The sequence below is a fragment of the Acartia tonsa genome, chromosome 5, assembly GCF_053477335.1.
Source record: "Acartia tonsa isolate MP-2025a chromosome 5, ASM5347733v1, whole genome shotgun sequence".
Lineage (NCBI taxonomy): Eukaryota > Metazoa > Arthropoda > Copepoda > Calanoida > Acartiidae > Acartia > Acartia tonsa.
Window position 1 is genome coordinate 4,969,935 of NC_137264.1, and position 27,023 is coordinate 4,996,957.

General features: G+C 36.8%; 1 protein-coding gene across 1 annotated transcript; it reads right to left on the minus strand.

Annotated features, from left to right (window-relative positions):
* Positions 1-8,418: 8,418 nt before the first annotated feature.
* On the minus strand, positions 8,419-21,467 carry LOC145318591 (uncharacterized). The gene is made up of 5 exons (XM_080159975.1): positions 21,312-21,467; positions 20,865-20,957; positions 12,841-12,945; positions 8,930-9,075; positions 8,419-8,643 (listed from the first exon to the last, which is right to left on the minus strand). The coding sequence occupies exons 1-5, from the start codon at positions 21,371-21,373 to the stop codon at positions 8,582-8,584; spliced, it is 468 nt and encodes a 155-aa protein (XP_080016101.1). The 5' UTR covers positions 21,374-21,467; the 3' UTR covers positions 8,419-8,581.
* Between the last annotated feature and the right edge of the window lie 5,556 nt (positions 21,468-27,023).

Consider the following 27,023-nt stretch of genomic DNA (forward strand, 5'->3'; position numbering starts at 1 on the left):
TTATTATTATTTTCTGATTACTTAATTTTCTGAATTATGTACAATGTACATTTAAATTAAAAGAGCTATGAGCATTATTAATCCATAATAATCTTTTATTAAAATGTGTCAAATAAATAAAAAGTATAATTTTGAAACATGCCCAGAGGATATTATTATCTATAACTAAAACCAAATAGTTGTGTTAGCCTTTAAATTACCTTCTATTCACTATTTCCAAAGCCAAACTTACAAGTCATAAAAGCAAACAAAATGAGCTATTTATGTACACCCAACTTTTACACATTTTGTTCAGGAATCATTGGTCATGTCTTTTAGAAAACTTTTACTTTATTCATTTTCAGTTTTTCATTTTGTTTTTCTATATTTTGAAAGCGAAGCTTTTCAATAATAAAGTCGGTCTGTCCGTAAGTCTAGAACTGTTAGCTCTTTTCATTAATTTAGACATGTTATAATCGTCCTTTCATTTTAAACTTTGCATGGTGATTCCTGTAACAGTTGGGTACGATTTAAAAATCGTAGCAACTGTATAAGTGTTACCAGAATGTCAATATGTCCATAAAAACGTGTTATTTTCTTTTAACAACAATTTTTTATGTGAGATAATTATACTATTTATCTGATTTTTATTATAACAAGGTACAATTTTATAAACGAAGTATCTCTAAAATCAAGTCCAAAAAATGTAAATATGTCCTTATATAATATCCTATATTTAAGAATACACTTACTTAATTTTGTTCAGACTTTATACATTTATATTCTGCTTTTTCAGTTCTGACACTCTACAAGTACTATTATGTTAAATACAAAAGTGCTAATAATGCGCTAGTATATTTTATTTTCATCAGAACTCTAGGTTCAATAGTACTTGAATATCCACGATTTTTCAGATAGTAGTTGAGTATCGACACACATATCCCTAGAGTAGTTGAATATCTACACTTTCCCCAATAGTAGTCCAATATCCATAACAGGGAAAGTAATGGGAAATGTTGTAAAATATTTTTATAGGCCTTAATAGTAGCTAGCCTTAAATAAAATAAGAACTTTTTTTAGAACCAATATGTAAATGATTTTTATTAATATCCCATTATCATTCTTATTTTCTCTTGTTTTTTTCCTTTAATTTTTTTCTCTATTAATTTGAATTTTTCAGAAAGCTTATTGTTGGGTTTGCAACAGACAGATTTTAATTTGTGTTGTTTGCGTTTTTATGTATAAGTAAGATTAAATTTGAATTTTAAAATATTCCAAAAAAGTCAACTATTTCAAATAGATACCAAGAAAATCCTATTTTTGCCTTGAAACAGACAGACAGAGAGACGGACAGACAGATAAACAGACAGACAGAGAGACGGACAGACAGATAAACAGACAGACATATAAACAGACAAAGACTGTTGAAGCTGCAAATATACAATTAATATTTACAATAAGTTTGGTACTCAATGGATATTTCATATCAGGATTTGATGATGACAGCTGTAAATGAAATTTTGTCAAATATATGATTGATATTGTAATGACAATATTTCTTTTTGTCTGTGGACTTGCTCTTTTAAATTACACTATCCTGTCAACGAATTGACAATCTATATGCTATGTTTTTTTCAAAAGCCCCCTCCAGCGAGCTGGCCGATTAGCTTGTCAAAATGCACATAGGTAATGCGTGATTTGTACATGTTTGCATGCCTTCCCTTTTTCTGTCATGACCCCGATAGGGGGAATGCCCACACGCCCCAAGAAAAAGGAATTTACCCCACCAAGGAAGTTTGGCGCTTGAAATTTGTTGTTCTTTTTCCCGCTTAAAATTCTAATCGATATGATATATAGATAGATATGTATTTCAACACAGGGAGGAAGGGAGGGGACAATGGGCAATTAATTCAATTTTATAGTTGTGACACTTTAAGGTTGAAAAACCAGATAATTCCAGATAAAAAAAGTATTTCTGATAGTGCAACTTTTATTGGAAATTTATTCATTTTTTAATTAATTTTAATTCAAAATGCACCATCCCCCAAATTCTACTTTACTAAAAGCCTCTGATTATCAAGATAAAGAACTTGGTAGCAATTCATTTACTAAAGAATATTAGTTTTAGAATTTAGCATAGAAAAATAGCATAAAACCATCTTAAGATTTTAATGATAAAAACAGTCTAAAAGGATTTCAGGACCTTTATGCATCTTCCCTAAAATGTAGAACTTAATCGGATCGGTAACCAAATTCTTAAGCTATATATAAACAAAACTTACTACTTTTTATTGGATATTAGCGCAGCTTACTATATGTGTATGAGCATGTTATAAATGGACGTACGGATTTTCTAGTAACAATTGAGTTTTTATGGTTTCTAAATCGTAATAAATAATAAACAAGAATCAGTTAAAACAATTGTATTAAAAATTATTAAAATAACAACAAATTCTACCTAAATAATACATATATGTATTTATATCATATCCCAATAGAATTGTTAGGTAAATATAAAACAATTGAATCAAAAATGATTTATGGGTATAGTCCCATTCGTGGCAACACCCCTTAAGGGGCGATTCGTCGTAATTTCAAAATTGCTTGGGGCTGGAAATAGGAGAAAAGCTACTGTGAAAATACAAAGAAACTCCCCTTAAGGGGTGTTGTCACGAAAGGGGCTACCCTGATTTAATTACAACAAAATAATAAATAAAAATAAAATCAATTAGATTAACTTTTTTAAATAAATTTAAATTTAAATTAAATTAAAAAAAATTGTCAGTTTAAGACGTACCTACACAGTTACACACACTAGGTATAAACAAAATAACTTGATTAAAAATGTTTATGAATAAAAAAGGTTGCAGAATAGAATGTCTCAAGGATATTTTTAGTTTTGTATTTAGATTTATGGTTCTAATTCTTAATTATATTTGGTCTAGTTACAAAAAATTTACTTTTTATTGATAAAGTCTTAATAAAACATATTTTGGAAAGTATCAGATAAAACAAATTGATAAAAGTAAAATAAACTTCTAAATGACCCCCTTTTAAATAAAATTAAACAAGGATGACAACATCCATAAAAGCGAAGCTCTGAAATGGAAGGACAAACGAATATTAACACTTGTAGATTGTCAGAACTGAATTAGCAGAATATTAATGCTTCAGTACAAACAATATTGTAAGTAAATTTGTTGCAAAACTGCATAAATAGATAATACTGTTTAAGGACATAAATTAAATTTTTAGGACTTGTTTACAGAGATGCTTTGCTTATAACATTGTACCTTGTTGTAATAGGAATCGAATAATTTGTTATCAAAAAAGTTAAAAATCCACATGTTTCAAATGGATGTATGGACATTCTGGTATTGATTATAGGGTTGCTACGCTTTCTAAATTGTACCTAACTATTACAGAAATCATCATGCAAAGTTTGGAATCGATAGGACAATTCTAACCTGTTTAAATTAATGAAAAGAGCTAACTCTCTGTGACTGAGGTACGGAAGGACGTACGGACGGACCGACCGTAATCATAGAAAAGCTTCGCTTTAAAAAAAAATAAAATTATGTAAATGTCAAACAACGGACCACCCCTACACGCTGCAGATACCCTCCGTGATGTAAATTAAATTCTTTCTTGCACGTTCGCACCATATCAATAACATCTTCTTTCAGGAAAGCTAATTTTCTCTTTGTTAGTCATCTGAAATAAATATTTTTTTTTGTATTTATAGGCTTAACTGAAAGGCAAAAATATTAATTCGGCACTAATATAAATACCAATGAAATTATTACCTACTGCTACCTAGTTAAAAAACCATAACTGGAAATTACTTTTGGATATAGTCCCTTTCGTAACATCGCACCATATGGGGCGATTCTTCATATTTTTCACAGTAGCTTTTTTCCTATTTATAGCCCCTGCGGGAGGCTCTAACCCAACGGGCCATTACCTAACCCTGTGGGGCAATCATCTAACCCAATATAACCTAACCTAACCTAGCCTAACCTAAAATAACCTATAAAAAGCCATTTTAAAAATACGAAGAATAGCCCCATATGGGGCGATGTTACGTAAGGGACTATTCACTATTCCCTTACTTTTCTCAAAATTAGGTACCTAATAAGAATGAAATGATAACCGAAAAGCAATCTTCTAACTGTTAATAATTAGTGGCAAAGGTACAGTATGATTAAAAATGTCAATCTGTATGTCTTTCCCTTCCTAACATTCCATTAATTACAACATATTTTCTTAATATTTAAATTTCTATGCTTTGGTAGTTGTCAACTTTGTTTTGATAAAAAATGTATATATACCGTAACCATTTTGTTGTTCTCCTGGAAACCTAGGCAGTATCACATTTTCTGCTTGTTTGCATTTTATACAAGATTTCATCTGAAAAATATTAAAGATTCTTATAGAGTTGCTTCGTTTTCCAAGTCATACCTAATTGTTATAGAAATCATCATGTAAAGTTTTAAATCGATAGAACAATTCTAATCTGTTTAATTTAACAAAATGAGCTAATCGTAATAGACAGACGTACGGACAGACCGACCCTTAAATTATAAAAAGCTTCGCTTTTAAAATTTTTATAAAATCATCACTAGACTAAATTTTATCTTGTAATGTAATGCCCTCTAAAATGGAGAACTATATCAACATACAAAAAACGTATTACTATATATAAAAGGATACAAATATTATATTATATCTTGTCAATAAAACATTTGAAAAAGGAAACCAAAAATCGCCACGTGTCACTAAATTTTTATTCAGAAATGTGTGTGTATATTGAGACACTTGTTTGTGTATGTATTTATTTCTAATATTGCCATACACTGAGCTATAATCAACAGCAGAAAATATATTCTATTAGCGTAGCTACTTTATAACTCATTTATTTTAAAGATTAATGAAAGATATCTAAAAGCAATTTAATTATTAATTTTTAAAAAATAAATACAATAATTTCCATAATCATAACTGCAAACAAATATTCCATAATTATTTTTTCATTATGATTTTAAAACAATTAAAGTAAAAATTTTCTGTCTGTTTGTTTATTGTTTACATTTTTATTATTGCGCTAGTTTTTATAAGAATGCCCCGTCATGTTGCATGATTTCTCGTGACGTCATTCATATTTTAGTCCCCAAAGTCAGTCAGAAACTGCTAAATTCATGCACATTCCCTTTAAGCCAGTCCCCAAAGTCTAAGACTCCTAAAATATGAATATTCGATCCATTGTCCCCTCCCTTCCTCCCTGATTTCAACATAAGCATACAACATAATAATAATAGAATTATTACACATATTCACATATTTTTATGCATACTTGGTACTTTCATAACCTAGGTTGGCCGTTGCATAAGCTGAAAATACCAGCTATTTACACTATGATACAATAAGGTTAGATAATTGTTAAAATTTTACAACAAATTTAGGCAGATTTTAATTATTTTTGTTTATTACAATTAAATCTCTTGTACTTATCTAATGATTTCTTTTGAATGAGATTTTTAGTGGAATTTTTAGTTTCAGAACACCTTGTTCCATATTTTAACACAGCAAACATTATGAAAAGTTTCTAAGGCTTTATATTTAGGTAAAGGTACTTTTAATTGCATTACTCTGTTGGATAACATTGGTTCAAAGATATTAATGAATGAGTCTGGCATTTGTCCTGCAAGGAACTTTTTACAAAGCTACCTATATTAACTATCATAATATCTTCAATTTTAAATAAATCAAGCTTTTCAAGTAATGGATAATTATACATGAGCATTGTACTTTGCATTAGCGACATATCTCACAGCATCCTTTTGTTTTAATAATAATTATTAATTCCCTCACATTTAACATTACCCCTGTTATAATAGAAAATTCGAAGTGCGATTTTAAAAAGGAATTATATATAGATTTGCGAATTTTAGTTGGTACGAACTTTTACAATTGATTTAATACAAAATTAGCATTAGATACTTTGTTGATAACTGAGTTTATATGATGTTCCCACGTTATGAGCTTACCTAAATGAACACCTACAAATTTAAAAGATTTGATATTACAATCATTTCCAATTCTTTCAATTTTTTTCACTGCCAATTTTTATGTCTAGTGAATCTTGAACACACTGCATTTGTTTGGTTCTAAAAAGAATAAACTTAGTTTTAACAACATTAAGTGAAAGTTTATTTGCTTGAAACCAAAGTTTAGCCTTTTCTAGTTCAATGTTTACCCTCTCCTCTAATCTTTTTAAAAGCGAAGCTTTTCTATAATTAGGGTCGGTCCGTCCGTCCGTAACGGATAGCTTTTTTCGTTAATTTAGGCATGTTAGAATTGTCCTATCGATTTCAAACTTTGTATGGTGATTCCTGCAGTAATTAGGTACGATTTAGAAACTCTATAATCATTACCAAAATGTCCGTACGTCCATTTTAAACATGTTGATTTTTTAACTTTTTTAACATCAAATTTTTGTATGATCTAATTATCCGATTGATCTGATTTTTTGTATGCTGATTCCTGGGACAATAAAGTACATTATTATAAGCGAAGCAACTCTATAATTAAGTCCTAAAAATGTAAGTATGTCCATAAACAGTATTCTATATCAAGCAGTTTTTCAACAAATTTACTTACAATTACATCGACTCTCATACAAATTTATATTCTGATTATTCATTTCTGACACTATACAAGTATTAATGTCCGTTTGTCCTTCCGTTTCAGCGCTTCGCTTTTATGGATGTTGTCATCCTTGTTTAATTGAAAAGATTGTGCCATCAGCAAAAAGTGAAGAAAATATATCAATTGCATTTGGCAAGTCATTTATATTTAATAGATGATTTGACACCACTAATTTCTACATATTGAGAACGATTTTTTAAATAAGAATGTAACTATTTATTTGATAAACCTTTAAAACCATAATGGTTTAGCTTGGTTAAAAGAATTTGTATCAAATGTCTTTTTAAAGTCAATGAAGTACCCCAGTGTGTATTCTGGTGTTTAAGAATGGTATATTTTATTTAATTAAGGGCTGTGTTGTGTTGTGCTTGGGTCTAAATCCATACTGATGTTTATAAAGAATATTGAACTTATTTAAGTATTTAAACATTTGACAGTCAACTATTTTTTCAGAAGCTTAGAAAAGGCATTTAATATACTAATAGCAGTGGCGTGCGAACCTAAGAGGGCACTTGGGGCGATCGCCCCCCCCCCCCCCCTAGCACCCAAAACGCTTTTGCGATGTATGAACTTTAAGATCTCGTCAACCTTTAGAACAATGTATGCTTAATATTGGGATACAGGGCTTTGATTTTATTAGAGGATATTAAAAAAAAAATATAAAAAAAACACACTATTATCAAATGTCATAGTCTTTTTCAATCATAAATGTTAGGGGTATTTCCATCCCCCTTCTGGGCAAATGCCCTAAGCACTTGGACCAAAGCCAGTAGCTTTTAAAAAATGCATCGTGACAATTAATTTCAAAATTAAAATTGCTCTTATAAAAATGGAAAAAGAATAAAATCGTATTTGATTATCTAAGTTTAATAGTATTTTTCCTATTATTTTCTATTTTTTAAATGTATAAAAATCTATAAAAAGTTAAGGAGTAGCATTACTAACACCAGTTCCAACGAAATTTGAAAGCTATTGAAACTAGTTGATCTATGGGTGTCTCGCTCTGATATGACTTGAGATCTTATGCGTGCAGTCAAACCGTAGCGATAAGAAATCAACCTACAACTTGCTGTTTGTTTATAACTGACTTTGTTATTGGGTAGAAATGAAAAAAATAAGGCCTTTCATACCAAAATGTGTATAGTTTCTACCAAATTGCTGGCCTACCTAGTTCTTCCAGGATATTTCTATTGGTCGAGCCTGATTACCTCTATTGTCTTATAACCTTTATTTGGATTAAATACCATAAGCTGATCAATATTATAATGAATGAATACTTTCTATATTAGCATATATTATATCAATCCTTATAATAAAGTAATAGGATGTTTATCTGATCTCGCTTCTTACAGGTCCCGGGAGGGTTTATAACTATTTCGGGGAAGAGTACCACCACCCTCCTAAGAGAAATTACAAATACGTAAAAAAATCGATTTTTTTACGTATACAGACATACTTGAACGCAACATAGATAGGTATCGTAGAGACTTGAACATAGATAGGTAACATATTATTTTTTTGAACCAAACATTTAAAGTGCCACTAGAGGCCTCTAGAGGCAAAGTGGCTAGTTACTCATATTTTGCAGCATAACTTCCAAACCATACATATAAAGTATTTACATTTCAAACCCTAGAAATTATTATCATAAGAGATAATAACAGAAGAACCTTGTATCAACTCATTGAAATAATAGCAAAAAACACTAAATAAAAATAAAAATGTGAAATCTATAATAATTGCATACTTTATTATTTCATGTTAATAAACATATAAATTTATTCTTTAATAAATAACAATCTCATAACATATTAACAACAAAATTTAACAATAGAAACAAATGATCAAAATTAGACTATACAAGAATTCTAAAATAACATGGTCACAATATAATTTAGCCACAATAATTTACTTGAAGTGTTGGAGTACAAGTAACTAGTTGAATTGTGTAGAAACCTAAATATAAAGATTATAAAAAAGGTAATTTTATAATGTCTGTCTGAACTAATTTCAGCCTTTAGTTTATTAACCTTTTGGGGTTGAAAGTTGTGTCCCAACATTCGATTCGATACTTGTGAAAAAAAACTCTTACTCTGATATCACAAATGTAATGAAACTATGAACATATCTAATCGGCCCAGTCATTTCCAATTTTTATGTTTTTACCTTTATATATATGTAGGATTTCTTTCCCTCTCTGCATTTATTTATGCTTCCATCCCCATTAAATAAATATGTTTACCAGTAAAGGTAGTTGAAGTTGAAGTAGATGTTGAAGTAGTAGTTATTGTAGTTGTCATATAGTACCAGAAAAATTTTCCTTTTCTGTCAGAGCCACTATCAATCTTAGTTGGTATTATTTCTGCTGAAATATAATCATCATCTTTCCTGTAATAAAATAAAAATTATTATTAAAACACTATTTGAGGCTGTGTGCGCTATTTGCCTGGCTCAGTACTATGTGTTGTAAAATGTAGAAAGGTTATGAAGTGAACAGTTAGGAGGTTAAAACTATTTTTATAAAAGCAAAATGTCATCTATGATTTCGGTTTTGACCCTGTATAAAAGGTAATTATGATTCCCCTCACTTGTTTATATCATCTTCATGGCCGATATTTCTACCATTCCATTTTGGCCTCTCTTGGTAATGGTATCATTAAGGCAGATAAAATTACTTGAAAAGTATTTCTGACCTCAAAAGAATTTTAAAAATTGTTTTAGAATACTACAAATAAAAAAATTGTTATAACTTAATATTTGTAAGATGAAATGATAAAGACAACATACGTATCAAAAGAGAACAATACCATTACTGTAAATCAATATTTTATACCTTTTTCTTCTTCATTGAAAATTGCAGCAGATTATTATTTCATAAATAATGAAAAAAACACACTAATCCAACGACTAGATGAACTTAAACAACTGCTTCTTTCTAGAAACTACAACCTACAGATAATCAATGGTGCTATTGCCAAGGCTCTAAATATTGATAGAAATGCGGCCCTGGAAAAGAAAGTTAAAGTATCAACCAAGAGAATACCATTTGTTATTACTTTCCATCCAGCTCTACCTTCAATCAGCACAATCCTAAAACAAGGTTGGAAAATAATGGTAAAGGATGAGAGACTGAAAAAGATATTTCCAGAACCACCTTTAGTTGCATATCGTCAGCCTAAACACAGCTCTCTTCGGGAAATATTGGTGAAATCAAAGCTACCTGAACGTGAAAAAAGAAGTGTCAAAGGTATGAAGAGATGTAACCTACCTAACTGTCCCTCCTGCCCTCATATCCGTGAAGCCAAAGTTGTCTACAGCTCAGCAAATAATTTTAAGGTACCTATTTCTACACCAGTCAGCTGCTCTACAAAAAATCTCGTTTATGTTATAACATGTGATAGGAGAGAATGCAAATACACACAGTATGTAGGAGAAACGGGGAAACAGCTTAAAGAAAGATTCAAACAACATTTAGATTGTGTCAGATCTCAAAATGAAAACTTGAATAAAACTGCAGTTGGGGAACATTTTAATCTTCCTGGACACAGTGTTGCCAACATGAAAGTATCTGTTATAGAAAATTGCAGGCAGGAGTCAGCCATGTACAGAAAATGTCGAGAATCCTTCTTCATCAATAAATTTGAAACAAAGCACCTGGGGCTGAACAGAAAAATTTAAAATTATTGTTATTGTTATATATTTTTGTTAATGAAAGTAAATTTTGCTAATACATGTTGTTTTTTCTTGTAACATAATTTATACCTATTTGACTTGCAAATTGCAATATTTTTTTAAAAATGCTAACCCAACCAAAATTTTGAATATTTTCTTCCTTGTTGTTGTATAAATTCTTACCACTGTTGAAAAGTTTGACCGCCAATTTTCATCTGCTAACCCTTTCCCCCCCCCCCCTTCCATTACAATAAATAATTCAGTTGTACATAAACTTTCAAACAATTAGGTACACCATATTTCAAAGTAAAAAGATTTGGATTTTATTTTGTTTTTAAGAATTCTTTTTTTCAAAGTAATTAATATTTTTAACTTGTTTTTTGTTAAACTTATATTAATTTTAACTTGTATGAAGCTTGTTGTTTTCTTAAGAATTTTTGCAAATATGGTTATTATTTTATAGAATTGAGAAGGCTTGAATAAAGCGAAATATATTTTCTACAAAGAAGTGTGTTCTTCCATGTGTAGTTAGCTCTAGCCGCGCGTTTTTTGAGATTTCATATATTAATGTACTACTATAGGATATTTTAGTATTATGGAAACATGTAATACTTTGTTTAAGTCAAAAAAATTGCTCTTTACCTGGATGTTTTTCAAGATAAAAGGTCAAAAACCTCTGAGCAATCAAATGAGAGCTGTATATAGAGAGCATTATAAAACAATTGCTTCACTTTTACAAAATAAAATTTACAGTTTTGGTCCAAAACTAAAAAAAAATAAAATTCATGCACAAGCAATGACAATAAGAAAACAATATTGAAGTTTGAATTTACTTACCCTTCCAGAGCACTGGAGCTTGAAACCTAGCCCTTGCAGAGAAGTTTCCCATACGCCGCAAGTGCATATTTTATTATAAATTAAGACAAATTTGTCTTTTTAAAACATTAACAAACCGTCTTAGGTACTTGTAGATAGACCCTATAATGTAAGGGGGTTTTGATGGGGCATGTAAAGACCTTTCTATAGACACCTTAACAAGGTTTCTAACACAATCTAAGCCAATTTGGCATCTAAAAGAAAGATCTGACAAACATCAAGAACTAGAAATAGACAGAGCTGTCATGTCTCAATGTTGGATGGGTCTACTTTTTTATGCCAAATTGACATAGATGGAGTTAGAAATCTGGTAAAGGTGTCTATAGAAAGGTTTTTACATGGCCCATCAAAAACTCTAAACATTATGGGGTCTATCTCCAAGATTTGAATTACTTATGGTGGTTCATATTGTGAGTGAATGGTCTTTTTTAACACCCTTTATTGTAACAGGATTATAAGAAAAAAAATTATATTTTATCATTGGCTGCCAATATATATTAATGTTAATTTCCTCATCAAAAAATAGGTAAGAAAATTCTATGTGATATAGTCAATGGTTATTATATTTTAGATAAATTTTAAATCATCCGGAGGTGTATTATATTCATAAAAATCATATGCAAGTTCCTGCTTTGGTTACAAATAAAAATAATTCAAAAATTGACCCACCCTAAAGTTTATACGCCTCGATGGTATGTCTCCATTGTAATAAGAATTGTGCATTACAAAAATCATATTGGACATGATGATGATATCATTACCTAGAGAGGGAAAATGGAATCATATATTACCTTTTTTTTATAGTGCAGTGACAAAACCGTAATCATAGAATATATTTATGTTTTTATAAAAATGATTTCACCCTTTTAACTGGTAAAGATAACAGGATTGTAACAGGTAACATGGGTGAATTTATAGGAAGGTGAATAGAAAGAAGGAAAATAAATGGTTAGGAATATAGTCGGAGAGGAGAAGGCTAGAGGAAGTTAAGAAGTGGTGTTGGAGTGTTGGTGTTAAAGAAAATTTTACACTCCTATTAAAATCGAAGGATGTTATCTATAATACAAAGTAGCTTAATGTCTGTCCGTCCGTCCGTCCGTCTGTCTGTCCGTCTGTCTGTCCGTCCGTCTGTCCGTCCGTCTGTCCGTCCGTCTGTCCATCTGTCTGAAGCTTAAGATCTCGGTAACCACTGAACCGATTGGATTCCACTCTTCAGGGTATATACCTATCGGTCCTGTGGTGGTTTTAAGCTATTTTCTTGGGGAGTGGGACACCCCTAACCCCCCCAAAAATGAAAATTTACCCCCCCCCCCCCAAAAAAAATTAATTTTCTTGAGAACACATTAGTCTATGAGCAGCACCAGTAGTAATTTTCTTGAGAACACATTAGACTATATTTTTTACGAATTTTGCGAATTCGTTATTTAAACGAGAAAATGTTTTCCTGTTGGGTAGGTGCGAAAATTTGCGATCCGTTCTGCTGGGTAAGTAATAGAAGATATAATTATACCTCTTGGGGCAAAGCACCTGGAGGCTAGGGGCGAAGCCGCTAGTAATAAAAAAACAGAAAGACAAACAATATTAAAAATAATTTTTTGATACTACCTTGTTATTTTTGAAGATGATATAGTTTCATCATTAATTCTAAGTGATTTTCTTTTCCTTGAGTTTGGGCAGGTTGTAGCAACATTGGCCCAATCAGCACTAGCTCTACAAAAGAGATAATTTTGGTTTTGGCAAGAATAATATTTAAAAATTAGTCTAATACCTAACATGAATTTAACCTTTCAAGATTGTATTAATTGTGTTACAATAAGTCATTAATATGATTCTAAAATATGCATTAATTATATAACTTATAACTATGTTAAATAAGGTCCTATTTTAAAAGGAACTTGCTTACTACAAGTAATTGTGGTATCCGCCGAGGATCAATGGCAGACACCGGAGTTCAATTAGATTACGGCAGTGTGACAGACGTGGACACCTTACTATAGAGAAGCTACGCTTCTCTAGCTTTCACTAGATAATGATCAACATCTACTTTTAGTTGTCACTTTATTGAAGGGTTAAGATATACTGGAGTTATATACAACAAACAATAATTACATGGATAGGAATAAATAATCATAACATAAAAGCATAAATAATATATATACAATGGTCAGTTTGGGCAATAATGATTCCCCCATCCCTGGAAAGGGTGGGGGAGAATTAAGAATACAGTTAACCATAATAAACATGACAGATTCAAATCATTAATTCTAAGCGTAGGGAGGGGGTCACTAGACCCCTTCCCCAGGACTCGGGGGAGGGCCATTGACCCTCCACCGAACCCCAGATCAGGGGTGCCATAGACATGGCTCACGGTTGCCGAATACCACAACTCTCCCCTCGGAAGGCTGGGAGATGGTTTCCCTACCAGACTTCCGACAGTGGTTGAGGCCTTCGGCCCGCTCCTTAGGGCTAAAAATATATACAAACGATAATGATTCAATGGAATCCTAGTGGTGAGTATCTTCTTAGGGTTGATGGGCTCCCAATGTAGGATAGAAGGCAGAGGCTGCCTTGGGTTGGATACGTTGGTCAGCGCCGGCAGGTATCAGGTTTGGTGGTGGCACATTTGTTGCTGGAACGGTCAGCAGTGGGACCTGCGGGTTGTTGTTGGCAGCGGCTGGGGCACTGGCTGCCAGGTTGAGTGTCTGAGCAGCGGCCTGTCCTCCTGAGGGGCCGCGGGGTCTGCCAGAGGGCGGTCCTGGTCTACCTGGGCGGTCATGCCCGCTGTCCGTTGATTTCATAGACACCATTTCCTCGGCTGCTTCCCTGCCGATGGGGATGGCATCCCAGTCCACTGAAAAGTCCCGGGACTTGGCATGGTTGAGCCTGGCTCTAGCCATCGCCTTCTTATACAAGGCTGGGTGGTACAGGAACACTTGTGATATCGCATTCAGGGCTGCCCGGACTCCTCCTTGTGCTGCTGCCAGAGAAATGATGGTGAGGTCCCCCAGCAGTTTGAGGATCAGCAGCAGCAAGCACAAGATGGCAGCGCCATCTCCCCACTCGTGGATGGCTTGTCTAAATCCTGCCCAGACATCCAGGGCTGCCTCTCCTTCCTCCGCCAGTCGGTCAATGTTGTAGGACACTATCCCATGGTCTCCTGTGGCCGAACAGCTGCCTTGCTGAACGCAGGAGCCATAGGATAGGCCGGTCAGCATGGCGCTCTTGTATGCTGGAAACGCCAGCAGCTGTTGCCAGTCGTTCAACTCAGCCTGTGAATACAAACCACCTGAACTGAAGTCATCCAAGGGGTCTGTCAACAACTGCTTGGGCGTATCCAGCGGGGGTGGCCTCTTCTTGGGAGCAGGGGTCAACTCTATCCAGCCTTCCTCTGCGTGCACAGTCAGGGGGTAGGTGGAGGAACAGGGAATCTTGGTGGCGTGCTCACTGTATACCCGCGTCACGGCGTCTACAAAACCTGTGGGCTCCACTGGCACTTTGTCCCAACACTCCTTGTGTTCGCGGACAACGTACTTGTGCCTTTGGCAGGTCAGCTGCAGCAGGATGTCTCCCCTCAGGACCGAGAACGTGCTCCCCTGGACACGCACCGGGTGGGCCGGATCTAGTTGCTGGAGCTTCCAGCAGTTGGCCGCTACTTCTTCTGCTGCAGTGCTCCTCATGCGTGTTTCCAGGGTGAATCCAATATAACCTGCATGGATCTGTGCTTGAAGGGGAACGTCAACATCCCTGGCCGACACTCGGGGCAGCGCAGCCGCGGCTGGGTCAGCTGCCACAAACAGCGCTGGATGGTTGGTGGCATGGGCCTCGAAGTCGCAGTTCACAATTGAGGTGGGGCTGGTCATGTTGATGAAAAACTGGGCCTGATGGTCAACCAGATATGCATCCCTCACCAGGCTGGGCTGGAGGCTGCGGATCAGCCTCAAGGGGCAATCTCTTCCCAGGTGGTCCCACACGTAGGTTGCTTCCCCAGTGATACAGGACAGCTCAGAATGGGGACAGTCGAGGGTCAGGTGGTCAGACTGGGACTCCACCCGTCCATCCTCCACCACATAGGTCTCCTCCTTGACCAGCAGCCGCCGCTCCTGGAGCACTAATTCATTGCGGTAGAGCTGGCCCTCAAAGTGGACGTCCTCCCCCTCGCAACCCACCCCCTCGGGGCTGTTGACGAGGGCGCCCACTACATCAACGGTGAAGAACAGGGGGTGGTTCAGCTGGAACGTCAGTGGCTGGGTCTTGCCTGGCAACGTGTATACTCGGTTCCTGGCCAGGTCTCGGCACGCTTCTGGGTCTATCTTGGTTGGCCTCATGAGGGTGGGGACCGAGGTCACCTTGAGGTGACCCCATACCCCACACCTGAATGTCCACTGGGACACGGTGAGCTGACAGCTGAACCCAGTGGTTTCCCTCACCTTGACTTGCTGCAGGACGTGGATGTCGTGGCCCAGGGGCACCTCCTGGTGTAGGGGCTCCGTGTCACACATCTTTTCTTTGTTGTAAGACGTGACATGGGTGGGGTTGGCACAGTCCCACCCCACCAGGACGTAGCTGGTTGTAGGCCACACGGCTGCCAGAAGGAGGCCCCACAGGACCATCCACCAATGGGAGAGGCTTCCAGGTAACCATCTTCCTCGTGCACGCGGCTGGGGATCTCCGGTTCTGGTCACGGCTGCTTCTTGGGGCTGGACACGGCTGGGCTGCTCCTGGCTAGACACAAATTTCCATTGAGCGTTATCTGTATGCGGCCGAGGCACCCCGATACCCTCCCCAATGACAGACTGGCAAGCGACTGGCACTTGCCTGGGTGTCGGCTCCCCTAGCCCTAAATGCTCCCTTCCCTGGTCCAAGGCATGCCCAGTGGCATGGGGCTGAAGTGCATGTGGCACAGGCTCGCCCTTACTCAATGCCCTCCCCTGCCCTAGGAACTCAGGTGCATGTGGCACAGGCAAGCCCTTATTTTCCCAATTTTCAATCTCCCCAGCCTCAAGTGCAGGGGGCACAGGCAAGGCTGGGTGTTTACAAGGTTTTGGATTCAATACATTTAACAAATTCAACTTATCCTGATGGTGAGCCGCTGGGTTCCCTTGGCTGGTAGAGGGCTCTGGATGGCATGTAGCTGGACTCTCCCTGCAGGCTGGTGGCGCTGGCTGGCATGTAGCTGGGCTCTCACTGCAGGCTGGTGGCGCTGGCTGGCTGGGGGTGACGGGTGTCACCCCTTCCTCTGGGACCGCTGGCTCGTTCCAGGACTCAGGTCTCTCGGTGGCGGCGACGGGGGTCGCCCCAGACATCAGGTTGGAGGCTGGCTCGTTCCAGGATCCAGGTATCTCGGTGGCGGCGACGGTTGTCGCCCCAGGCACACGGTGGGAGGCGCTGGATAGCACCCCCCCATCATCCCAGGTGGCGACGCCGGGTGGCGTCCCATACATCGATGCAGAGGTGCTGGCTAGCACCTCCTGCCTCTCTCGTTCAGCGGCTGCCAGGGCCTCCCCATACACCGTCTCAGGGACGCTGGGCAGCGCCCCCCCACTCTTGCTGGGTAGGCTCGGTCGGGCAGGTTCCATCATATTGAGACTGAAAGGCTGGGGCCTCAGCACCTCTGGCTCGGCTATGTTGTTGGGCTGTATCAGCTCTGGCCCCAGATGGTTAAGACTGAAGCCTAGGCCAACCCGGTTGGGCTCAGCCGCGCCGCCCAGTACGTTGATCCTAGCTGGGACAGTCCCGAACTGCGGCATCCCATCGGCTCGATCCGCAGCTCTGGAGGCGGCTGCTTGCGGTGGTGGTGCTGGGGGCGCGCTCCCTTCCATATGGGCCACTCTGCTGGGCTTCCCTGGAGGGGCACCTTTGTCGGCGGTGCGCCTGCGGCTGGCTACCTGGGCCCAGTCAGCTCTACACTCGGCCGCCGTGTGGCCGTCATAGTGGCAACGCTCACACTTGGCAGAACGGTCACGGCGTGGCTGGGTGCACCTCTCCTCTAGGCTAACTTCCATAGGCGTTGGACAGTCTCGAGCTCGGTGGCCTCTCCCCTGGCAGCGGTAGCAGCGGCCTGGAACCTTGTCATCTGGAGCGACCTTCCCCATCTGGTGGAGACCCGGAGCCAAGGAGCCAATCTCCATTGGCTCCGACTCGTCATATTGGGGCAACTGGATGCAGGCAGATCCAGTCAGCCCGTCGGTCGAGTCCACTAAGCACACACCCTCCTTCAGTTGCTTAGTAACCATGGTCACGGTGAACATGGCCTTGCGAGTGTACTCAGGTACACTCGCAATTTCATGGTTCATCATGAGGCGTTTTACATTGGCGTTACGAATTCCACGGTTTAATTCGTCCACCAACAATTCAAGATCCTCATGATTGTAGGCGTCCCTATACAAGGCGCACTTTGTTGATATGTACGCCTGTATAGGTTCTGTCGAGTGTTGCTTGTAGTCCCTAAACGCTTGTTTAAGCGTTTGGGACTCAAAAGCAGGACGAAATAACAATTCACACTCGGTCTTGACCTGCTCGTAGGTCAAGGCTTGGCCTGCCTCGCCAAACAGATGGGACGCCATTTCCGCCGCTTGCCCTACCAATGACAGTAGTAGGGCGTTGCGGCGGTTGAGGGAATCATGAGGTGGCACGCGGTAAGCCGCCCATGACATTTCCAGTCGGCGGATATGTGCCGACCAGGACTGCTTGGGCGGCCCTCTATACTCCGGCAGATTGCTCAGCATCAGCTTGCGGTACTCGGCTGGGGCCGGCTGAGGGTCATCCTGGAGCCATCCTGGGGCTTGGTCACCTCCTGGGACTTGATGCTGGTCCATTGGGTCAACGGTGAAACGGCGGGCACAAAGTTATACAGGACTACAATGAATGGGTTGTCACTTGAGGCTTCCTAGCCTAACAGCCAACACTGTTTGTATCACTAGGTTGGGAGTTTTAGTTGCAAAGGTATAACTTAGCTGTACTTATCAATGGTTAGATGTTGAGGTAGATAGATGTTGAGGGTCTGAACTGCTGTCAGGAACTGATTGGGTTTTCCCTTATCACACTAGAGCTAGGAGGAAAGAAACTTGCAATTCTTTATTTGCTAAAAATACCCCTGTTAGATGCTATGGAGTAGCTCTGCTCTGGTGTGAAGGTGTGTGTGTGTGGGTGTGTGTGTGTGTGTACGTGGAATCTTCTGTCCTTGTAACGCGCGTTCGCGCCGTCAAATCCGCGCACACGGGGAAAACGCGCTCTCACCCCTCAGCTCGCTCCCTCATTGGTCCGCTTCGTCCGTTGGATTTATGATGTTTTCCGCACTTTGTTGCGCTACCCGTGAATGGCGCTCTGTATATCCGATCGCTAGCTCCACACTACAGACGGACTTGGCCTAGTGTGGGTAGGAAGGGGGAAGCGCGTGAGGGGACGGGGGTAACTCCGTCCGTTCCCACTTTGAGGGAGGGGGTAACTGTGTGTTGGTGTAATGGGGCCTCTGCTTCTTAATCTTAGGCTTATCTGTTATATAACCCTGATTGTATTTGTCTTCAAATGGAGAGGGGCCCCCTCCCCTTCCCTTGGAATAAGGGGTGTATTTGTTATTGTGCTGTGGGCTTGAAATTGTTTTGATTATATTACATCTAACTTTTATTGCTGTCCTTATCACAATTACATAACAGATTTGTTGACCAACTCTGTTCTATTTTTAGCTGTTATCACAATAAACAGTAATCCAAGCCTGTTCTATTCTTAGATTTATCACAACACAACAATTTGTTTGCCAAGCTTTGCTCATAAATCTATTGTTTGGTCATCACATTAGGGTGGTAATCCCTGCAAATGTGATATAATATCTGTCTTCTAGATGGGTGGCTGCGTTGTAGCTTCTCAGGATACTCGGGGTTGACGTAGTTTTTCTCTGTTCTGGTGCACTACACCCGTATGTTAGCTCGCAGCTTGCAGCTATGTGGCATGTTTCAGCCTATCGGCGGCAGGGAATGTCCCGTCCTGCTAGCGCCACTGGTTCGAATCCTGCTATTTCTTGCAGTAAAGTTGGCCTATTTTCAGCCGTCTACACGTATTTGGCTTGTTTCAGCCGGTCCGCAGGCCTGTTTCAGCCCTTTTGGCGCTCAATTCTCCGTTAGATATCAGCGCTGCTCGCGGTTATTCGTCAGATTTCGCTGTTTTGCTTCCACAACTGCCGGATGCAGAGTTAAACTTTGCTGTCCAGGGTGGGTAATTCAGGTTGCTTGCGTCAGTTTTGCCAGATTCACTGCTGGGAGTACCTTAGCCTCAGATGCGCGTCTGCTCTACACTTGTGGTTCGCCGTAATCTCACACAGCTGTCACCAAAGTTGTGGTATCCGCCGAGGATCAATGGCAGACACCGGAGTTCAATTAGATTACGGCAGTGTGACAGACGTGGACACCTTACTATAGAGAAGCTACGCTTCTCTAGCTTTCACTAGATAATGATCAACATCTACTTTTAGTTGTCACTTTATTGAAGGGTTAAGATATACTGGAGTTATATACAACAAACAATAATTACATGGATAGGAATAAATAATCATAACATAAAAGCATAAATAATATATATACAATGGTCAGTTTGGGCAATAATGATTCCCCCATCCCTGGAAAGGGTGGGGGAGAATTAAGAATACAGTTAACCATAATAAACATGACAGATTCAAATCATTAATTCTAAGCGTAGGGAGGGGGTCACTAGACCCCTTCCCCAGGACTCGGGGGAGGGCCATTGACCCTCCACCGAACCCCAGATCAGGGGTGCCATAGACATGGCTCACGGTTGCCGAATACCACATAATAACTAGATAACGAGAAAATTCAACATTAGATATTGTAATATATGTTTAAAACAAGGATGACAACATCCATAAGAAGCGAAGTTAAAAATTATGGATTAATATCCGGAAAAAATGAACTATAGGGCAGTTTCATAAAAAAAACATTAAAATAAAAAAAATCACGAAACTTTGTAAGATTAATAACGAGAAAATCTAGGAATCGATCTAGCACCTCAACCAATAAGCAAATATTAATGAAACTTTGTGGAGATATGTAAATTGTGAACTTATCTAATCCCTAATTATATCATCCGTCTGTCTTGAATAGGAGTTAAGAAAATCATGAAAACTTAAAAATCTAGAAATCGAACTAGCACCCCAACCAATAGACGAAACTCAATAAACTTAATAAAAGAATGCAGAATATTAAAGTATTCAATCCCTGAAAATTTCAGCTGTTTATCTTGAATAGGAGTTGAGAAATTCATGAATCGATCAGCACCCCAATTAATTGACGAATTTTAAAGAAACTTGGTGAAAATATGAAGAATGTTAACATATTTAATGCCTAAAAAATTCAGCCCTCTATCTTGAAAGGAAGTTGAGAAAATTATGAAAACTTGAAAATCTAAGAATCGATGTAGCAGCCCAATTATTGGCCAAATCTTGATTAAACTTGGGTGAAATATGAAGAATGTGAATATCTCAGACGGACAGACAGGCGGATAGACGGACGGACGGACATTTAGGTTTATAGAGTAGCTTCGCTACATTACTAGACATTAGTAATCTTTACATATTCTAAATTAAAACTTGAATAAAAAAAATATTTTTCTACTGAACTTACACATAGAAGCAATTTTGTAGAGTGCTTAAAAAAGTAGTTGTTGTTGACACAGTTGTTGATGTTGTAGATGATACCAGGAAAAATTTGGGATCCCTTAATAAATGTAAATTTTGTCATTTTTATGCCTACAATCTTAAATTACTGATTAAATTAACAGAATTCTTAATCAAGTGTAAACCAACTTCCTATTCATTTAAAAAAAAAACTAAAATATTGGTCATTGATTAGAAATTTGGCAGAAAAGAAAAAGTTAGGTTTTTGTACAAATCTTGACTGGAAACAGTGGAATATATTTACATTCATGATTGGTAGTTATTTGAACCAGGGGGTAATTTGGGGTATAGTTCCTTTCGTGGCAACGCCTCTTAAGGGGCATTTCGTCGTTTTTTCACAGTAGCTTTTTATAGTTTTTTTGTCATTGGTACTTTTTATTTACTGAAAAACTACCTATTTCCGTGGGATAAACCAGCAACCATTACACAAAGGAACACAACTCTCAAGACTTCCATTTTAATTTTCTATTGGTAAAAATCTGAATGAAGCAATATCCTGTAATTTGTAATAACCCTTTTTTTGGGTCAGTTTTGATGGTACCCTTAAATATAAGCAAAATAGATTTTAACAAGGATGACAACATCCATAAGTAGCGAAGCACAAAAAATCATGGATGGGAATACGTACAAGTAGATTTAAAGTGTATTTATTAAAATCAAGAATAGATTTATTGGAGAAAATAAACACATATTTTGTATAATGATGACGGTTAAAGTAAATTACATTAAATATGCTCATAACAATGGAAAAAATTAATTTAATACTGATATCCCAAAAAAGTTTGAAAATTGGAATTATGTAAAACATATAAAAATAGCCAAAAACCTGCTTAAAGGCAGTCTGACCGCCAAGGTTGTATTCTTAAAACTACAGGAAATATAATTTTTATTTCCTTAACCTAAAAGATTTGAATTATTGGACTATATACATGAGAGATATGGAAAAATAAGGGAAAAATTTAAAAATAGCCATAAACCTGCAAAAAGGAATTCTGACCGTCATGGTTGTTTTCTTTAAACGTCAGGAAATTAAAATTTGATATCTATAATTGAAAAAATTTTAGAAATCGGACCATAAACACCACAGATATGGAGAAAAATGTGAAATATACAAATATAGCCTAAAACCTGCAAAAAAGCGGTCCGATCGCCATTGATGTTTTATATTTAATTGTGCTCCTTAATATGGGAATGTTGTCAAAAAATTTCAGCCTTTTTTCTTTTATAGGAGCCGAGAAAATATGACGGACAGACGGACATTTAAAATTATTGAGTAGCTTCACTACTAAAAATTATAGAGTAGCTTCGCTACTAAAAAGCATGAAAAAGAAATAAAAAGGACGATATTATAGCCCAAGCATTTACGTTATTTTCTACTTTTTTTACAATTGTTTACATCTTGAAGAATTAACAATAAAAGTAGACCAAGTCTTTCTTTACCGACAGACAGACGAACACCGTTGTAGATAAAAGCTACTCTTTAACATTCAAATGACCTAGCTAATATGACATAAATATGTCCATTGAAAATTTACTTTGTGGATTTCATCATAAATAAACTTTTGACAAATTGATGGTATAAGTATGCCTATCATATAAATGTGATAACTGATTATTAAGAATGACAATACAGAAGTTTACTTTGGCTGTGATCTTCAGTTCTACTTCTATGTATTGCATATTAAAAATTAGGTGCACTGACAAACGGTGGAGAACATACAAATGTCTTAGAAGACGAAACTCCTTGGTGACATATGTTATGCCTGACATATCTGAAGTAATACGCTCTAGGCTTTTGATATTTCAGAAGCAAAATGGAAATGTTCATGGTTTTTTTTGCTATAAAATATTTTTTTATAAAATTTATAACATCAAGAAAATAAGAATTTGTTTCACTTATATTTTTTTTCCAACATTCATGTTGAAAATGAAGAAAAAAATCTACCAAACATATAAAAATAATTTCCAAATTTGTTTTTGTCGGTGTACCGAACATTATTTGTAAGCATTGTTTTTTATTGATTCTAACATTGTGCTAAAAAAGGAGTTTTTAAGGATAAGGCAGAATTTGTGAGTATTGGGAGGAATACTTGAAATAATGTGATAATGGCTATGATGAAGAAAATTTTAAGTATACCCATGGGAATAATAAAATTAATAAAAATTTAATCTCAAAATTTCTTTTAATCCCTATTACCCTTGCTAACTCAATAAACATTGAATCAAGTCTATTCTGAAGAACTACTGAATATAAATTAGATGAACCAGTTAATAATATAAACTTTCACAGTTACCCTACTAATCCCTATGTATACAATATTTTCACATATGTAAACTGTTGATGAATTATTGTATTAACGCTAAAGAAATTTGCAGATAAATTTGCAACATATATTGCATATTTAAACTTGTTATTCATTGTAAATATTTATTTAAATGCTAAATTGTTAAAATGAATAAATAATTCAAACGAATTATAATATGATGATTTCATATAGATGTATAGTATAAAAAACAAAACAAATGTATTGTCATGTTTTAAGGGAAATGTGATTTTATCGGCTTCTATTTAGGATAGACAGCTGATTTATGTAAGACTAGCGGCTACGCCCCTAGAGGCCTCTAGTGGCACTTTAAATGTTTTTGTTTGTTAAAGTTAATTTTTTATGTACGATACCACCTTATTTGACGTTGAAGTCTTCCCTAGATTTTAAAAAATTTCGATTTTTTTGTCATTTCTCTTGGGAGGGTGGTGGTACCCTCCCCCAAAATAGTTAAAAACCTTCCCGGGACTTATGAGAAGCTACCCTGTTAAGGAGAACCCGATCGGTTCAGCGGTTAGCGAGATCCTTCGGTACAGACACACAGAAAGACACACAGACAGACAAACATCCTGTTACTTTAGTATAAGGATTCCCTATGTCAATAATAGGCATCTAGTACAAAATTTTCTCGGTCCGTCGGTTGACAGGACATGACAACTGAAAAACTCATTCGTAAATTACTTTTTCTGTTTGTCAATATAGAATTTTTGTGCTCCTTACTTATCCTTATACTAAAGTAACAGGATGTCTGTGTGTCTGTGTGTGTGTTTGTGTGTTTGTTTGTACCGAAGGATCTTGCTAACCGCTGAACCGATCGGGTTCTCCTTAACAGGGTAGCTTCTCATAGGTCCCAGGAAGGTTTATAACTATTTACTTGGGGGGTGGGACACCCCCAACCCCCCCAAAATATGAAAAATCCCCCCACCCCGAAAAAAAGTTTTTAATTTTTTTATCTAAAATTAAAAATTGGGGGTGGGGGCACCCTCCCCTCCCCCCCCCCCCACAAAAAAAATTTACCCCCCTAAAAAAAAATTTTTTTTTATTTTTTCTTTTAAAATATAAAATAAGAAATTGGGTGATCAAATTCGACTCTCCCCTATTCAAGTGCCCCAAGAGGCCTCTAGGGGGCGTAGCCGCTAGTATATAGTAAAGACACTCTACTAATTCCCAACCTTTTTTTAAATCAAGGATAACAACCATAAGAGCACAGAATATTAAAAGATATCAACACAACATTTAAAATAGATGCTCAGAGGAATCTGAACAAATTTTATTCAACAAAAAAGCTACCTTCCCTTTTATCTAGAAATGAAGACTTTGAAATAAAATTCTAATAGTTTTACGGTTTTGACCCTCTAAAAACGTAATCTATCATTCCACTTTCCCCTCTCTTGGTGATTATATCATCAACGCCGAAATGATTTTTGAAATGTACCATTCCACTTTCAATAGAGGTGAAACTGGAATGGTACATTCATGTTTACATATCAGCGTATTCATAAACATTGATTTCCTTATTGAAATCGACATAATGGTAATGGTACTTTCTAGTTATTATTTTTATTTTACATAAAAAAAAATTAAGATAAATAGTATTTTATACATTCCTACAATTAACATAATTTATAAATAGTATGTATGATTTCAATTATGTCGATGTTAAAAGTATAAACCACCATTCCAGTTTCGCCTATCTTGAAAGTGGAATGGTACATTTCAAAAGTTGTATTGACATTGATGAAATCATCACCAAGAGAGGCAATTTGGAATGGTAGATTACAAAAATCATATCGGCATTGATGATATCATCACCAAGAGAGGGGAAAGTGGAATGGTAGATTACGTTTTTAGAGGGTCAAAACCGTAATCATAGATTATATTTCTGCTTCTATAAAAATGGATTCATTTCCCCACTGTTTAAGACTTATTATTTAGTATATCATAATAATGCTTTTTCTCGTATTCATTCGAATCCGGTGGATAGGAACCGGTTCTCATCCATACGAAAAAACTATGTCTAGCATCGTATTATATCCAGCTTTCTACGAGTATAGAAATGTACAATCATAAGATTAAAACTAGTTTTTTTAGCCGGTGACTTCGTCACCTCGGGGCTAAAAAAACTAGTTTTAATCTCATAATTGTACATTCTATATCCGCGGAAAGCCGTTTATAATACGATGCGGGAAATAACTATTAAATATTACAGAAGATGCATTAGAATAGTTGTGGCACAATCTCAGTCTAGGGTTTAAACTGACCCCCTACCCCAAAGTAACAAGTTTTTAAAAAGTACGATAGTGAATTAATATGCACTAAAAATACAAATTAAAGAAATTAAAACTCTGTCCCTCCAATAAAAAAATAAAGAATGCCAATTATTAGAGCGTTTCTTCCCCGACAACCTTTCCAATCACGGAGCAATTGAGATTCGAGTTTTCCCATTCAAATGTTGGTATGTGTTGGTATAGCAACTTAGTGTCAACGGTGGTCCCACAATTTTGAAAAAAAATATGTTGCTTTAAACTTAAAAGAAATAAAATTTTAAACACTTGAAATAAACACTGTTTAAAAACCTTTACAAATAAAACTTAAACGGCAGATTTACTTTAAAAATATATAACTAATTAAAAATATTATAAAAACACAAGCATTTTTAAAAATCTGGCAAATTCATTATAATGTTATTAGAGGCTTCGCCCCTAGCCTCTAGGAATCATTACATCTTCTATTACCTACCCAGTCGAAAAAATTGCACATGAAACGCTAATCCCAGCTGAAAAAAATTGAGAATGAGTCGGCAATTTTCGCGGATAAATGGCGAATTCGCAAAATATATGCAAAAAAATTCTTTTAAAAAAGAAGAAAATAATGCGGGGTGTCTCAACCATGACACTTTGGTTGAGCTTGACTTCCGAATTAGCGGGAAGTTCACGAGATCAGTTGGCGAACATACAAACCCCCAATACCAGGAACCATCAAGTTTCAACAGCAGGTTTGAATATAGATTTATTGATGAAATTATTTCAAAGACCTGAAATTACAATATCAATTAGTTCATAATTCCAGTTATTTATAACCACGTAATCTTATTTGCTTTTTAAAAATCATTTTTCTCTACGGTAAAAATCTTTGGAAACTTTGGCTTTAAAGGAAAATTATTTGGTTTAATAAATCATTGTTAAATGCAAAAATAAAGGCACATAAAAATTACTAAAACATATATTAATCATAATTAAGTTTCATGCTTAGCTGGCTAAAGCCTTTTTTAAAACTACATATAATCGTCCTATACACCATACTTCCCAATAAAATTAACAAATTCTACCTGAAGCTCTTATGGTTTCAAATCCCTGATATACTAGGGTCGTTCACACACAATGAGACCAATGATAGGCCCAATTTTGTTCTCCGAAATCTTCACACTCTCATATCTCATTCAAAAGTAAAGAACGTGCGCATCATAATAAACAAAACAATCCATGCCGCGCCACATTATGAAGGGAAAGGCTAAAAAGACGACATTTGCGCTTAGTTTTAGGATTAATGATAAGGAATTAATTTCGTACTTGATAAACACAAAGCTTCCTCGAAAAGAGGTTAAGACACACCCCCCGTTTGAAAGTCAAATTAACTTCCTTAACGAGATTCAAGGTTTTTTTGCGCTGAGCACTAGCAACATTTCTCACTAAACTCAACTCACCATAATCACATGAGAATGGCCACATCCCGAAACGTGACAATTTTGCTCCTAACTAAATGAAACCCCGTGAAATGCATAC